This window comes from Anomaloglossus baeobatrachus, chromosome 1 (genome assembly GCF_048569485.1).
Source record: "Anomaloglossus baeobatrachus isolate aAnoBae1 chromosome 1, aAnoBae1.hap1, whole genome shotgun sequence".
NCBI classification, from domain to species: domain Eukaryota; kingdom Metazoa; phylum Chordata; class Amphibia; order Anura; family Aromobatidae; genus Anomaloglossus; species Anomaloglossus baeobatrachus.
In genome coordinates, this window is record NC_134353.1 from 345,765,472 (window position 1) to 345,780,608 (window position 15,137).

A 15,137-nucleotide genomic window follows, 5' to 3' on the forward strand; every position below is an offset into this window, starting at 1 on the left:
TTTCTGTTATAATATAGATTTGAAGACTAAAGAGACAATGACTAAATTAAGAAACAAAGTTTACAGAAATAATGGACAGTACATGCAAAAGAATGTAAAAACTGTACTATATATCAACAGCTACATCGAAGAAAAAAAACATGTATTATACGCAATCTCTTTATCTAGGAAGTCTCCTCTCCTTACTATATCCAAATAGCGGCCTAGATTACAATATGCAGTAATCATGCTTTTGTGTAATCTGAGAACAGCAATATGTATAGAAAGAAAGCCTGATTTCAGAGATGTATCACTTACTGGGCTGTGTATTGCTGTTTCAATAAAATCAGTGTTTTATCAGTAGGAGATTATTACTACAGGATAAGCTGTCTGGTGCCTTCTATTCCAACACACCTCCACCACTGATTAGCAGCTTTCTGTCATCATACAATGTACATAGAAAGCCGCCAATCAGTGGTGTGGGTGTGGTTACACAGGGCTCAACATTCAGAGCTCTGCTAAACCTGCTACATAGAAAATTGTTATTTCTTTGTCGCTCCATTGGGAGACCCAGACAATTGGGTGTATAGCTTCTGCCTCCGGAGGCCACACAAAGTATTACACTGAAAAGTGTAACCCCTCCCCTCTGCCTATACACCCTCCCGTGGATCACGGGCTCCTCAGTTTTATGCTTTGTGTGGAAGGAGGCACACATCCACTCATGCATTCCCATTTTAGTTAGCAGCAGCTGCTGATTTTATCGGTTGGAAGAAAAGAGGGCCCCCACAGGGCCCCCGGCATGCTCCCTTCTCACCCCACTACGTCGGCGGTGCTGTTAAGGTTGAGGTACCCATTGCGGGTACGGAGGCTGAAGCCACATGCCGTTTTCCTTCACCATCCCTTAGAGGCTCTGGGAGAAGTGGGATCCTGACCGGTCATCCATTTACTGGGACCGGGCTCCCTCCGCAGCCCCTGTGGGAATCTGCTGGACAGGAGTCTATGTATCCTCAGGGACAGGGCCCTGCATCTAAAGGTACTCTGTGTCCCCATGGGGACTGTGCATGGAGCGCTTGTTTTCACAGACGCTGCACCAGCTGCTGGTTTTGTGAAGACCGGGACTTCCGCGCCGACGGAGCCTGTTTGTCGGCCGCGGTATTAAATTTAGTCCCTGGCTTCATTGCGGCCTAGTACCATAACTCCCGCCCCCGGGCCTGCCAGTCAGGGGTAAGGGCGGGACGGTCGACCTGACGTCGGCAGTGAGGGCTGGAGCATATTTTATGTTTCCTCCCCCCCCTCACTGATCACTGTGGAGCCCCAGATTCCCGCACTTTACTAGTCGCCGCCCACGGCTCCCTCCTCCCCTGAGAGCTCCGGCAGCCATTTTTACAACATTCTGCCGGTGGAGGATTTTCAGGAACGAGCTCTGTCAGCTCTGGGAGACCTAAGGCAGGGAATCTGGTGGACACACACTCCGCTTTGGGCGGTCGGTAAGCCACCACACCGGTCAACCCGGTGCTGGTCCCCGCTAGGGTGCCGGAGTATATATATATATATGTATATACTTTCTCTGTTCGGCCGGATTGTTTACTTTTGGCTATATACCCTCAGTGATCACTCTCCTAGGAGACAACAGCATGTCGACCACAAGGAGCAAGGGCGCTAAGGCAAAGGGTTTTTTTGCAACCTGTACCTCTTGTGGGGCTATGTTACCTGCGGGTTCCACCTACCCTCACTGTGAGCAATGCTCGACCCCTGTTGCACTTGCTCAACCGGAGCCTCGGTCACTAGTGGGCCCCTCGGCTCAGGCAGACCCTCCTGCTTCCACTGTCCAGGCGGCAGGGACAGAGTTGGCAGTTTTTGCTGAGAAACTCTCTGAGTCGCTGTCACAATCCATGGCTCAGTCTATGGACAAATGGTCTGCCAAGCTACTAGAAGCCTTGCAGTCCAGACCGGTCCTTACACAGGCCCCGGGCACTGTTGCATCGCCTCCAGGCCCCTCTCGGTCTGCGCCGCAGCGTGCTCCCGGGGTGGCCCCTAGGTCTCACGTGGAGGACTCCGGCACGGACCACAGTCCCAGACCGGCTAAGCGGGCTCGCTGGGAATCTTCCCCGACTTCCTCACGCTGCTCGGGGTCTCAGCTTGAGGACTCCCTGGAGGACGAGGCGGACGTCGCAGCTCAAGGCTCTGACCCTGACGTTGCCCTCAATCTTGATACACCTGAGGGGGACGCCTTAGTAAATGATCTTATATCGTCCATCAACCAGGTGTTAGATCTATCTCCCCCGCCTCCACCTATAGAGGAGTCGGCTTCGCAGCAGGAGAAACACCAGTTTAGGTTTACCAAACGTACACGGAGTGCGTTTTTCGATCACTCTAACTTCAGAGATGCTGTCCAGAAGCACAGAGCATTTCCGGACAAGCGCTTTACCAAGCGCCTTAATGACACACGTTACCCCTTCCCCTCTGACGTAGTTAAGGGATGGGCTCAATGTCCCAAGGTGGATCCTCCAGTCTCTAGACTGGCGGCTAGATCTGTGGTATCAGTTGCAGATGGCTAATCGCTCAAGGATGCCACTGACAGGCAGATAGAGCTCCTGGTGAAATCCATCTATGAAGCCACAGGCGCGTCCTTTGCCCCGGCCTTTGCAGCCGTGTGGGCACTCCAAGCTATCTCAGCTTGTCTGTCTGAGATTAATGCAGTCACACGTACCTCTGCTCCGCAAGTTGCGTCTTTGACTTCTCAGGCGTCGGCGTTTTCATCCTACGCCATGAACGCCGTCCTGGACTCTGCTAGCCGTACGGCGGTGGCATCCGCTAATTCGGTGGCAGTCCGCAGGGCCATGTGGCTACGCGAATGGAAGGCAGACTCTGCTTCCAAGAAGTTCTTAACCGGTTTGCCGTTTTCTGGCGACCGATTGTTCGGCGAACGATTGGATGAAATTATTAAGGAATCCAAGGGAAAGGACTCGTCCTTACCCCAGTCCAAACCGAAGAGACCTCAGCAACGGAAAATACAACCGAGGTTTCGGTCCTTTCGGCCCTCAGCCAAGTCCCAATCCTCTTCATCCAATAGGCCAGAGAAAGGCCAGAGGAACTCCTATGCGTGGCGGTCTAAGTCACGCCCCCAAAAGACCGCCGGAGGCACTGCCTCCAAGGCGGCCTCCTCATGACTTTCGGCCTCCCCGAACCGCATCCTCGGTCGGTGGCAGGCTCTCCCGCTTTTGCGACGCCTGGTGGCCACATGTCCAAGACCGATGGGTGAGAGACATTCTGTCTCACGGTTACAGGATAGAGTTCAGCTCTCGTCCTCCGACTCGTTTCTTCAGAACATCTCCGCCCCCCTCTCGGGCCGGCGCACTTTTTCAGGCTGTGGGCGTTCTGAAGACAGAAGGAGTGGTGATTCCCGTTCCCCCTCAGGAACATGGTCACGGCTTCTACTCCAACTTGTTCGTGGTGCCAAAGAAGGACGGATCATTCCGTCCCCTTCTGGACCTCAAACTGCTCAACAGGCATTTGAGCACCAGAAGGTTTCGAATGGAATCTCTCCGCTCGGTCATCGCTTCGATGTCACAAGGAGACTTCCTAGCATCAATCGACATCAAGGATGCTTATCTCCATGTGCCGATCGCACCCGAACATCAACGCTTCCTGCGTTTCGCCATCGGGGACGAACACCTTCAGTTCGTGGCACTGACTTTCGGCCTGGCGACAGCCCCACGGGTCTTCACCAAGGTCATGGCATCCGTTGTGGCGGTCCTACACTCTCAGGGACACTCGGTGATCCCTTACCTCGACGATCTCCTAGTCAGGGCACCCTCCCGGGTGGCGTGTCAACACAGCCTGACCGTCGCTCTGGCGACTCTCCAGCAGTTTGGGTGGCTCATCAACTTCCCAAAGTCCCAGTTGACACCGACCCAATCACTGACTTACCTCGGGATGGAGTTTCATACTCACTCAGCGGTAGTCAAGCTACCGCGGGACAAACGGCTTTCGCTGCAGACAGGGGTGCAATCTCTTCTTCGGGGTCAGTCACACCCCTTGAGGCGCCTCATGCAGTTCCTGGGGAAGATGGTGGCAGCGATGGAGGCAGTGCCCTTCGCGCAGTTCCATCTGCGCCCACTCCAATGGGACATTCTCCGCAAATGGGACAGGAGGTCGACGTCCCTCGACAGGAACGTCTCTCTTTCCCTTGCAGCCAAAACCTCTCTTCAGTGGTGGCTTCTTCCCACTTCTCTATCGCAGGGAAAATCCTTCCTGCCCCCATCCTGGGCTGTGGTCACGACGGACGCGAGCCTGTCAGGGTGGGGAGCGGTTTTTCTCCACCACAGGGCTGGGAACCTGGACTCCGATAGAGTCTTCCCTTCAGATCAATGTTCTGGAGATAAGGGCAGTGTATCTAGCCCTAAAGGCGTTTCATCGGTGGCTGGAGGGCAGGCAGATCCGCATACAGTCGGACAACGCGACGGCGGTCGCGTACATCAACCACCAGGGCGGCACGCGCAGCCGTCAAGCCTTCCAGGAAGTCCGACGGATTCTGCTGTGGGCGGAAGCCACAGCATCCACCATCTCCGCAGTTCACATCCCGGGCGTAAAAAACTGGGAAGCAGATTTTCTCAGTCGTCAGGGCATGGATGCGGGGGAATGGTCTCTTCACCCAGACGTGTTTCGAGAGATCTGTCGTCGCTGGGGAACGCCGGACGTCGATCTCATGGCGTCACGGCACAACAACATGGTCCCGGCCTTCATGGCACGGTCTCAAGATCACAGAGCTCTGGCGGCGGACGCGTTAGTTCAGGATTGGTCGCAGTTTCGACTCCCTTATGTGTTTCCTCCTCTGGCGATGTTGCCCAGAGTGTTACGCAAGATCAGATCCGACTGTCGTCGCGCCATTCTCGTCGCTCCAGATTGGCCGAGGCGGTCGTGGTACCCGGATCTGTGGCATCTCACGGTGGGTAAGCCGTGGGCGCTTCCAGACCGCACAGACCTGCTGTCACAAGGGCCGTTTTTCCATCTGAATTCTGCGGCCCTCAACCTGACTGTGTGGCCATTGAGTCCTGGCTCCTAGCGTCTTCAGGGTTATCTCAGGATGTCATTGCCACCATGAGACAGGCCAGGAAACCAACATCCGCCAAGATCTATTACAGGTCGTGGCGGATCTTCTTGTCCTGGTGCGCTGATAAGGGTTTTACTCCCTGGCCTTTTGCCTTACCCATTTTTCTTTCCTTCCTTCAATCCGGAATGGACAAGGGGTTGTCACTCGGCTCTCTCAAGGGACAAGTATCGGCGCTCTCAGTATTTTTTCAAAAGCGCCTAGCAAGGCTTCCGCAGGTCCGCACGTTCCTGCAGGGAGTTTGACACATAGTTCCACCCTACAAGCGTCCGCTGGAACCCTGGGACCTTAACAGGGTGCTAATGGCTCTTCAAAAACCACCTTTCGAGCCGCTGAGGGATGTCTCTTTATCACGTCTTTCGCAGAAGGTGGCATTTCTTGTGGCAATTACCTCACTCCGAAGAGTGTCGGAACTTGCTGCGCTGTCATGCAAATCCCCTTTCCTGGTTTTTCACCAGGATAAGGTGGTTCTGCGTCCTGTCCCGGAGTTTCTCCCTAAGGTGGTATCTCCTTTTCATCTCAATCAGGATATCTCCTTACCGTCATTTTGCCCTCATCCAGTTCACCAGTGTGAAAAGGATTTGCATTTATTGGATCTAGTGAGAGCACTCCGGCTCTACGTGTCTCGCACGGCGCCCCTGCGCCGTTCAGATGCGCTCTTTGTCCTGGTCGCTGGCCAGCGGAAGGGTTCGCAGGCTTCCAAGTCGACTTTGGCTCGGTGGATCGAGGAACCGATTCTTGAAGCCTACCGTTCTTCGGGGCTTCCTCTTCCTTCGGGGCTGAAAGCCCATTCTACCAGAGCCGTGGGTGCGTCCTGGGCATTGCGACACCGGGCTACGGCTCAGCAGGTGTGTCAGGCAGCTACCTGGTCTAGTCTGCACACCTTCACAAAACACTATCAAGTGCATACCTATGCTTCGGCAGATGCCAGTCTAGGCAGGCGAGTCCTTCAGGCGGAGATTGCCCACCTGTAGGAAGGGGTCGTTTTCGGCTCTCTTTTATTGAGGTATTCTTTTACCCACCCAGGGACTGCTTTTGGACGTCCCAATTGTCTGGGTCTCCCAATGGAGCGACAAAGAAGAAGGGAATTTTGTTTACTTACCGTAAATTCCTTTTCTTCTAGCTCCTATTGGGAGACCCAGCACCCGCCCCTGTTCCCTTCGGGCTGGTTGTTCTTTTGTGTACACATGTTGTTCCTGTTGAATTGTTCTTTTGGTTATGGTTTCAGTTCTCCGAACATCCTTTGGATTGAATTTACCCCAGACCAATTTATAAGTTTCCTCCTTCCTGCTTTTGCACCAAAACTGAGGAGCCCGTGATCCACGGGAGGGTGTATAGACAGAGGGGAGGGGTTACACTTTTTAAAGTGTAATACTTTGTGTGGCCTCCGGAGGCAGAAGCTATACACCCAATTGTCTGGGTCTCCCAATAGGAGCTAGAAGAAAAGGAATTTACGGTAAGTAAACAAAATTCCCTTCTTCATAATAGATATAATTGCTGCACCCAGTAAACTAAGTGCTACATCACAGTAATCCGGTTCTTTGTCCCTACCTCATGATGCTGTAAGATTACATAGCAAAAAAAATCTATCTATTTTTTATTCCCCCATTCTAACTTCCCTGATATGCCTGGGCAAATAGTGAAGATCAGCTTAGGTCTTTTTAGAATTTTTAAGCTGTGGTCTGGTATTCTCAGACTAGGGAGGTCCACGGTTATTGGACCCTCCCCAGCCTAAAAATAGCAGGCCGCAGCTGCCCCAGAAGTGGCGAATCCATTAGCTGCGCCAATCCTGGTGCTTCGTCCCAGCTCATCCCGTTGCCCTGGTGCGCTTGCTAACGGGGTAATATATGGGGTTGATACCAGCTGTGTAACGTCACCTGACATCAAGCTCTGGCATTAGTTATGTCACGGCGTTTATCAGATACCTGATATCACTAACCCAGTCAGTATTAAAAAAATAAATAAATAAATAAAAAAAAGCATAACAAATTTTTATTTGAAAAAACACTTCGCAACACATTTCCTCTTTCACCAATTTATTGAAAAAAAAACCCAAAAACAACAAAAAAAACCTATGTGGGTCCAGCGTAATCCAATAAGGGGGTCCCACGATGAGCCATACTCACTGTCCCAGTTAATGAAGAATAGAATGTTCCCCATTGGCTGGGAGAGCAGTGCAGTTACCTGAGCTACCTTAATTAAGTCAGGCCAGGTCACCGCTGGGCATTTCGAGGGCCATCATCATGAGTTTAGCTAGGTACATTACCTGTGGTGATGAACGCCGCTGAACTCGTGACGTCAGTGCTCGTCACTGAGTTCAATGACCGCGGCGTTGTCATGAGAAGTATTGCATGAGCCCGTGTCGTCAACACTAGTCACAGTCTTGGGCCACTCCCGAGACTTGAGGTGATATCGCTGTGGACATGGAACTCTGTACAGTACAGCGGACTTCATCGCATAATGAACTTAGCTAACCTCCTGATGTTGGCGTTCGTCATCCCCACAGCTGCTGACACACTGCTGTGTGAACAGCTGCTGACGTGCTGCTGTGAGAGCAGCTGCGGGGCTGGCGGGGGAGTGTGACATAGACTGCAGGGGCACAGATTGATGTAAGCCACACGGAAGTGCTTCCATGAGGCTTCTGGGGATTTTGCGGACTCACTGACTTGTATTGTGTCATGGTCCGCAATTGTGGAACAGAATAGGACATGTTCCATAATAATGGAACGGACATACGGACACCGCTGTGTTTTTTGTAGCAACTGATGGCACACAGAAGTTCTTCCGTGTGCCATCCGATCCTACACAAAAAACATTGCAAAGGTGGTGTTGTCAGTAGGTTCGCAATAAAAAAGAAACTGACCAGGACAAATGGAACGGTCGTCTCAATGAGCCCTTAGTGTATGTAAATCTTTGACCTTGCCTAAAGTAATAAAAATGCCTTTAAACATTCTGTCTGTCTCTTTATTCTGGTATTTGGCAAATATAAATAATTTTGGTTCCTAATTGACCTAAAACGGTAAAGGTTTATACTGACTTCATGTCAGATAGTGAGAACAAATTCATATGTATCTTTTTAGATAGTGTATATAAACTTCTGGCTTCAACTGTATATGGCTCCATATGCAGTAAATGCTTCTCAGCCTCTGTATACAGCCTCCATATTCAGTGCATGGCTCCTTGCCCTCTATTTACAGCATCTATATGCAGTACATTGCTATTCTGCTTGTTTTTACAGTCTCCATTCGTAGTACATTGCACCTCAACTTCTGTATACAGCCATCATGTGCAGTGCATTCCTCCTTAGCATCTATATACAGCCTTCATATGGAGTCCATGACTCTGCCTATATGAGGTACACCCTTACTAAGCCCAGGTATACAGCCTCCATATGCAGCACATCGCTTGTCAGCCCCTGTATACATGCTCCATATTCAGCACATTGCTCTCAGCCTCTATATATAGCCTCCATCTGCAGTATCTCTCCCCTCAACTGATGTATATATCCCCTTTATGCCGTACATCTCTTCTACGCCCCTATACACAGCTCCCATATGCACTACATCCCTCGTCAGCCCCTGTATGCAGCTTATATTGGTAACACATTGCTCCTAAGCCCCATATACAGATTTCATATGTGGTATGTACTCTACATGCCCTGTATTCAACCTCCATGTGCAGTAAATGCCCCTCAGCCTTCATATGCAGGTTGCTGCTTCTCTTGAGCACGTGTTCCTTTCTGTTGAGTAGGAGGGGGCTTGTCCTCAGCATGAGCAATACTTCCTCTTCTTACTGCACCAAATTTTACCAGTACAGCATCGCTGGGGCATGCTCGGGGCTGCCAAGTGCTTTTAGCATCACTGTATTTTGCATTACATCACTTGCAGCCGCAGCACAGTAACACATTATTGGTTGTGATGAGACCGCAAGTAATTTTATTTAAGGTACAGTGCAATAAAGATACCTGGTGGTCATGCGGCCCTGAACAGTTAATAGGGAACCCACACGGGAGGCATCTGCCCCGTGGCCCAGTCCGGCCCTGGCTGTAGCAACGCTTCTAGGGTAGACCATGGAGTTGCCTGTGCTGGATCCAGGTGAATTACCATAAGTAGTATATAACACTATGAAGTGCCTGCCCTAAATATTTACCTATACAAATTCGGATGATTGGCCTATACCAAGCAAAGAACTGCATTCAGTGCAGGTGGCTTTAAATATCATGAATTGTTGGGAAGAGGTAGGAAGGAGCTTGGATCAGCATCACAAGACTTAGTTGCCTTCTTCAGCTAATTTGTAGATTGCCCAGTTGCTGCATCATCTTTTACAGCCCTTATTGTATGTAAGTCTGTGCTGCAATTGAATCTTTTATGATGTGTTACGGTTAGTCATGTTGACATTTTCGAAGCAGTGTACGTGAAAGCTTTTTAATATTGCATCACATCTTATCCTTACCAATACATTTACTTTGACTTTGTGGTTATAGATGTTGATGGACTTATCACCCAGGCTTTGCTGACGGGTAACTTTGAAAGTGCAGTTGATCTATGTTTGCACGATAATCGTGTGGCTGATGCAATCATTCTGGCAATCGCTGGAGGACCAGATTTATTAGCCAGGACACAAACTAAATACTTTGCTAAGTCACAAAGCAAAATAACAAGGGTATGTGCTTATTCTTTATTCTAAGTGAAAATGCTTAGCCATGTAATTGAGGTATGGGTGGAGTTCCCTGCTGCGTCCCGGAAAGCCTGGTAGTCCTGGGCCTTGTATCCTCTGCCCCTGATTCACCCACCAAAGACATCCATTGATCTCTATTATAAGGATAAAACAGGCACTGCTTAATGAAGGTATTCTGACTTATTACCCTCAGAGATATATAGAAAGGATATACATTGGAATACATATACCCAAAAGAGTGAGAATGGTACAATGTACATTTGTATGACAAAACAGTATTCAAACGTATGTATCAGACATCTTGTCCAAATGTGACGTAAAACTGCTATTGTGTTTTGTGTAAGCTCATGTACGTCTGTGAGCTGAGGAGAAGGCCTGTGACAGGAGAAGAAATAAGGCTAGGTTCACACACTGCGTTTTTTTGACGCTGCGTTTTTGTGCGTTTTTTGTGGCAAAAACCGCACAAAAACGCACTTGCATAAAAAAACCCGCGACAATAAACGCACACGTTTTTGCCGCGATTTGGTGCGTTTTTTGCTGCGTTTTTGCTCACTGCGTCTTTATGCGTTTTTTATCAGTGAACAAAAAAAAAAGGTCTGATGTCATTTCCCTCTTCAATATGTTCTTCATTCTCCACTAGTGTATGTAGGAGAGCAGACAGCTGCAGAACTACAAGGCTCAGCATACTCCATCCAATAGTGTATGCAGGAGAGCAGACAGCAGCTGCAGAACTACAAGGCTCAGCATGCTCCATCCAGGACTGTATGCTGGAGGGAGAGTCAGGAGGAGCAGACCTACAAGGCTCAGCATCCTCCATCCAATAGTGTAGGCAGGAGAGCAGACAGCAGCTGTCGAACTACAAGGCTCAGCATCCTCCATCCAATAGTGTATGCAGGAGAGCAGACAGCAACTGTCGAACTACAAGGCTCAGCATCCTCCTCCCAGGACTGTATGCAGGATTTCTTTGCCCCCCCCCCAACAAAAAAATGACATGGGCTTCGCCATATTTTTGTATGCTAGCCGGGTACAGCAGGCAGGTACGGGCTGCCCCCAACCCCCAGCTGCCTATTTGTACCCGGCTGGGAACCAAAAATATAGAGAAGCCCTTTTTTTGTAATTAATTCATGAATTTCATGAAATAATTAAAAAAAAAAATGACGTGAGCTTCGCCTAATTTTTGTGTCCAGCCGGGTACAACTAGGCAGCTGGGGATTGGAATCCACAGTGCAGGGTGCCCATGCTTTCTGGGCACCCCCGCTGCGAATTGCAGTCCGCAGCCACCCCAGAAAATGGCGCTTTCATAGAAGCGCCATCTTCTGGCGCTGTATCCAACTCTTCCAGCTGCCCTGATGCCGGGTGGCTCACTGGGTAATAATGGGGTTAGGGCTAGCTGTATATTATGAGCTGGCCCTAAGCCCGAAATTCATGGTGTCACGCCAATATTAGGCATGGCCACCATGAATTTCTAGTAAAGATAAAAAAAAAACACAACACACAGAAAAATATTTTTATTGGGAATAAAACACAACACAATTAGTGACTCCATCTTTATTGAAATAAAGAACCCCCCTCCGCAGTAATCCTGGGTCAAGGGTCCCGCGCCGTCCAATCCGGATCCAATATCATCTGATCGGTTTGCTGGAAGGCATACCGATCAGATGATGTGTCAGCCTCAAGTGCCTGAATCACATCACACAGCAGCTGATTGTATAAAAGCCGCTTATGCAATCAGCAGATGCATCTGTGCAAAAAAAAAAACAAAAAACCTCACTTATGTGCTGATTACCGGCAGCTCCTGGAGCGATTGGAGGAGTCTGATCCTGTCCGATCGCTGCAGGAGCTGCCGGTAATCAAGGATGAAGTCTCCTGATGCATCCGCTGATAGGTTAAACCGGCCGGCCGCTGGCGTCACCCCGAGACTTGCGATCAGCTGATGCGTCAGGTGACTGTATCAGGTGATCCATCGCCAGGTCCTGCATCCTGCAGGCATATGTACCCGGGGAGACTGCACACACCCGGAGCGGCGGTACTGGGAGGAGATGGGAGCGGGCATGGCACCGGGAGTCTGCAGACAGGTGAGTATGACATTTTTTTTTTCTACTGTTCACTTTTGTTTTCGCAGCCGCTTCCACCTCCTGCCCGTACATGACGCCGCACGGCAGCAGACATGCACAGGACTGGAGGTGGAAGCGGCGGTGACGGTACCGGGAGGATTCACGCTTCTGTGTTTACTGACAGAAGGAATCCTCTTCCTGTACATGTCACTTTACTACCCACCTCCTGCGTTTTATAGCTGCGGTTTTGGTCTTAGAAACGCACCAAAACGCACCTATTTGCGTTTCTCATTGCGTCTTTCAACATCCCATTGCACTCAATGGATGAAAAGCGCAGTGAAAAACGCGGGAATAATTGACATGCTGCGTTTTTGTGGCACCACAAAAACGCAGCTGAAATAAAGCGCTGTGTGCAGACAGCAAAAATGAAAACTCATAGACTTTGCTGGGGAAGCAAAGTCATGCAGTTTTCTGAGCAAAAACGCACCCGAAAACTGCGCAAAAACGCACTGTGTGAACTTACCCTAAATCTTCCACTTGGCTCATTGAGCATGAAGGTCTGAGCCTAAAAAAAAAATCCTTTCTGCTTATCCATCCGTGGAGACGATTTATTATCTTCAATTATCACAGCCCTTCTCCTCAGTTCACAATGATATTACGATACAGCTCCTCTGTCAGTTGAGACACAAGTCTCTGGAACTGTGTTTCTTCAGACTGATACGTGACATGGATAAGCTACCTTTTGAATCATGTAACGGGTCATTTTATTACATTCTTTGAGAACCTTTGAAAAAATGAAAAATGGGAAAACCTAGTAAATCTCTAAACTATGTTTTGTGTTGTCTATTAATATATGATTGCATTTGATTGGATACTAATTAGATGCAATATGTTTTTATTTAGTTGATCACGGCTGTTGTTACCAAGAACTGGAGCGATATTGTTGAATCTTGCGATCTTAAGAATTGGAGAGAGGCGCTAGCTGCAGTGTTGACCTATGCTAAACCTGAGGAATTTGCTTCTCTATGCGGTATGAATGAATCTCCTGTTTTTGGGAAGCTTTTGTGATGATCAGTGCACACAATCCTATCATTTATGTTTTTCTTGTACAGTGCAGAGCAGAAATTGACCTCTAAATTGCTATTGGCAATGTTACTGCTTTACCCGTATATAATATTTGAAGTGTAGTTTCACAAACAGTTTACCTTGCACAAAACCTTTAACATGTCACAGAGATGTGTCAGAAGTTTTAACAAGCAGTTATTTGGGTGATGAGACCTCCACTAATGACTGAAACCAAAGAGAGAAGCACTCAGCCAAGCACGGTCTCTTCGCACAAGTTGTAGATCAGCTAATACACTTTCTATTAAGCCCATCTTTATCTCTAAGATCAGCACTCAGCTGAACTCTGCTTCTTCATTTATTGCGATCAGTGAGGGCTTTGAGGTTTTCCAGGAGGGGTAATATTCGCTTCACAAGTAGTAATTGACTAATTTGACCGCATTAACTTTATGGGTATTGCCACATGACAAAAAGCACATGGGTGCAGCAATGTTTAGTTTCGCAAATTAATGTAATAACTTCTAAGTAAAATGTGTTTGACTATAATCTGAACTTGTGATTACAGACCTGCTGGGCTCCAGACTTGAGAAGGAGGGTGATCCTTCTCTTCAGGCACAAGCTGGCCTATGCTACATCTGCGCAGGAAATGTGGACAAACTGGTGGCCTGCTGGACCAAAGCTCAGGACGGAGTCAGCCCACTCTCATTACAGGTGAATGTTTTCAACTCTTTATCCAAAATGTTTGAGCATCATGGTCTCCATGGTTTAAAAATATTCTTCAAAGCAATTAATTTACGGATTATTCCTGTGTTGTAAAGTTTCTGATTGATGGAGATCAAGCTTCTCAGAACCAATACTGGCTGTGTCTGAAACCCGCAAGGCTCTATTTTAAGGAATGAGCCTGGGTTATAATACCAAACACAGTTGTATGGGTAAGTGTTGGCTGCTCCTGTTAAAGGTACACAGGCTCTGCTAGAACTCTTCTATCTTCTGTTAATCTGATAACCTATCCAATATGTAAACCATCATCTTATTTTTGCCCTCTCTATCATGTATAGAATTATTAACGTAGAGAAAAGCCAACTTAACACAGTGGTACTACTTTCCCAAATGTCCGGAGACTTGTGAAAGCCCAAATGACATCTCTAGATGTAGGGTGCATAAAGTTCTGCATTTATAATCTATGTGCAACAAGATAAAAGTTGAAGTAATGCTAGATGGGTATCAAGCACACATAGTGTTATATCCCACAGAAATACAGGTAATAGGTGGGATTGTGCTCACCTTAGGAAGTTGCGTGGGGCACAACTCCTGTAATGGTATGAAATTCCCAGGTGCTGCGCCTTGTGTTAAGGAGTGGTCTTCAGCAAGAAATTGGCGTAAAGGAAATAGATGTCACGGATTAGATTGCTGGGTGCATATAAAACTCCAAATGTGTTGATAGACTAGGTTGAAGCAGTTTTGTCAACGCGTTTCAAAACTGGACCGTCTTCTTTCTCAATATGACATGTCCACATTTGGAGTTTTATATGCACCGTCCTTATCCATGGCATCTATTCTTTCTACACCAACAATATAAAAGAGCACATTCACTTGTATGCCAAAAAGCAATGCATTTCGGACTTAGTTTTTTTCAAGCGCTTGAGAAAGCAATATACTTTGAATACACATTGCCTTTTGGCATGCACGTGATTGTGTTCTTTAATCTTGTTGCGCATATGTCATGATTCCAGAATATTTTGCACACTACATCCGGTGATGCTGGACTTTAATTATATCAAATATAGATGACGGAGTCAAAGAAGAATGTGTATATTGGACACCATCTGGTGGCATGCGTAAATATCGAACTGATCCTTTTTTCATTGTAGATACAAAGTAACGAAAATCCAGCGGATCACAGGCAGATGAATTAAAAACTTTCCTTTATTTTCATCACTTTAAAAATGGATAGACAGCATCCACAAGGCACAGTTCATCCAACGCGTTTCGACATAACGCAGTGTCGTATGTTCTTATTCATCCATGAATAAGAACATACGACACTGCGTTATGTCGAAACGCGTTGGATGAACTGTGCCTTGTGGATGCTGTCTATCCATTTTTAAAGTGATGAAAATAAAGGAAAGTTTTTAATTCATCTGCCTGTGATTCGCTGGATTTTCGTTACTTTGTATCTGCTATTATCCCCTTGTGCCTGGGATTTCCGTGCAGGATCAGCTGGTCTTCTCCTCAGACTTACACACCAGAGCGGT

The 15,137-nt window shown here is 48.0% G+C and overlaps 1 protein-coding gene across 7 annotated transcripts in view; it reads left to right on the plus strand.

Moving 5' to 3' along the window:
• The window catches only part of SEC31A (SEC31 homolog A, COPII component), a 157,648-nt gene that overhangs the window by 81,578 nt on the left and 60,933 nt on the right, over window positions 1-15,137 (plus strand). For all 7 annotated transcript variants that reach the window (XM_075352408.1, XM_075352403.1, XM_075352400.1 and 4 more), the window contains 3 exons: window positions 9,573-9,751; window positions 12,724-12,850; window positions 13,448-13,593. In XM_075352408.1, coding sequence (XP_075208523.1) covers window positions 9,573-9,751; window positions 12,724-12,850; window positions 13,448-13,593 — 452 coding nt within the window. The remainder of the gene's footprint in view (window positions 1-9,572; window positions 9,752-12,723; window positions 12,851-13,447; window positions 13,594-15,137) is intronic.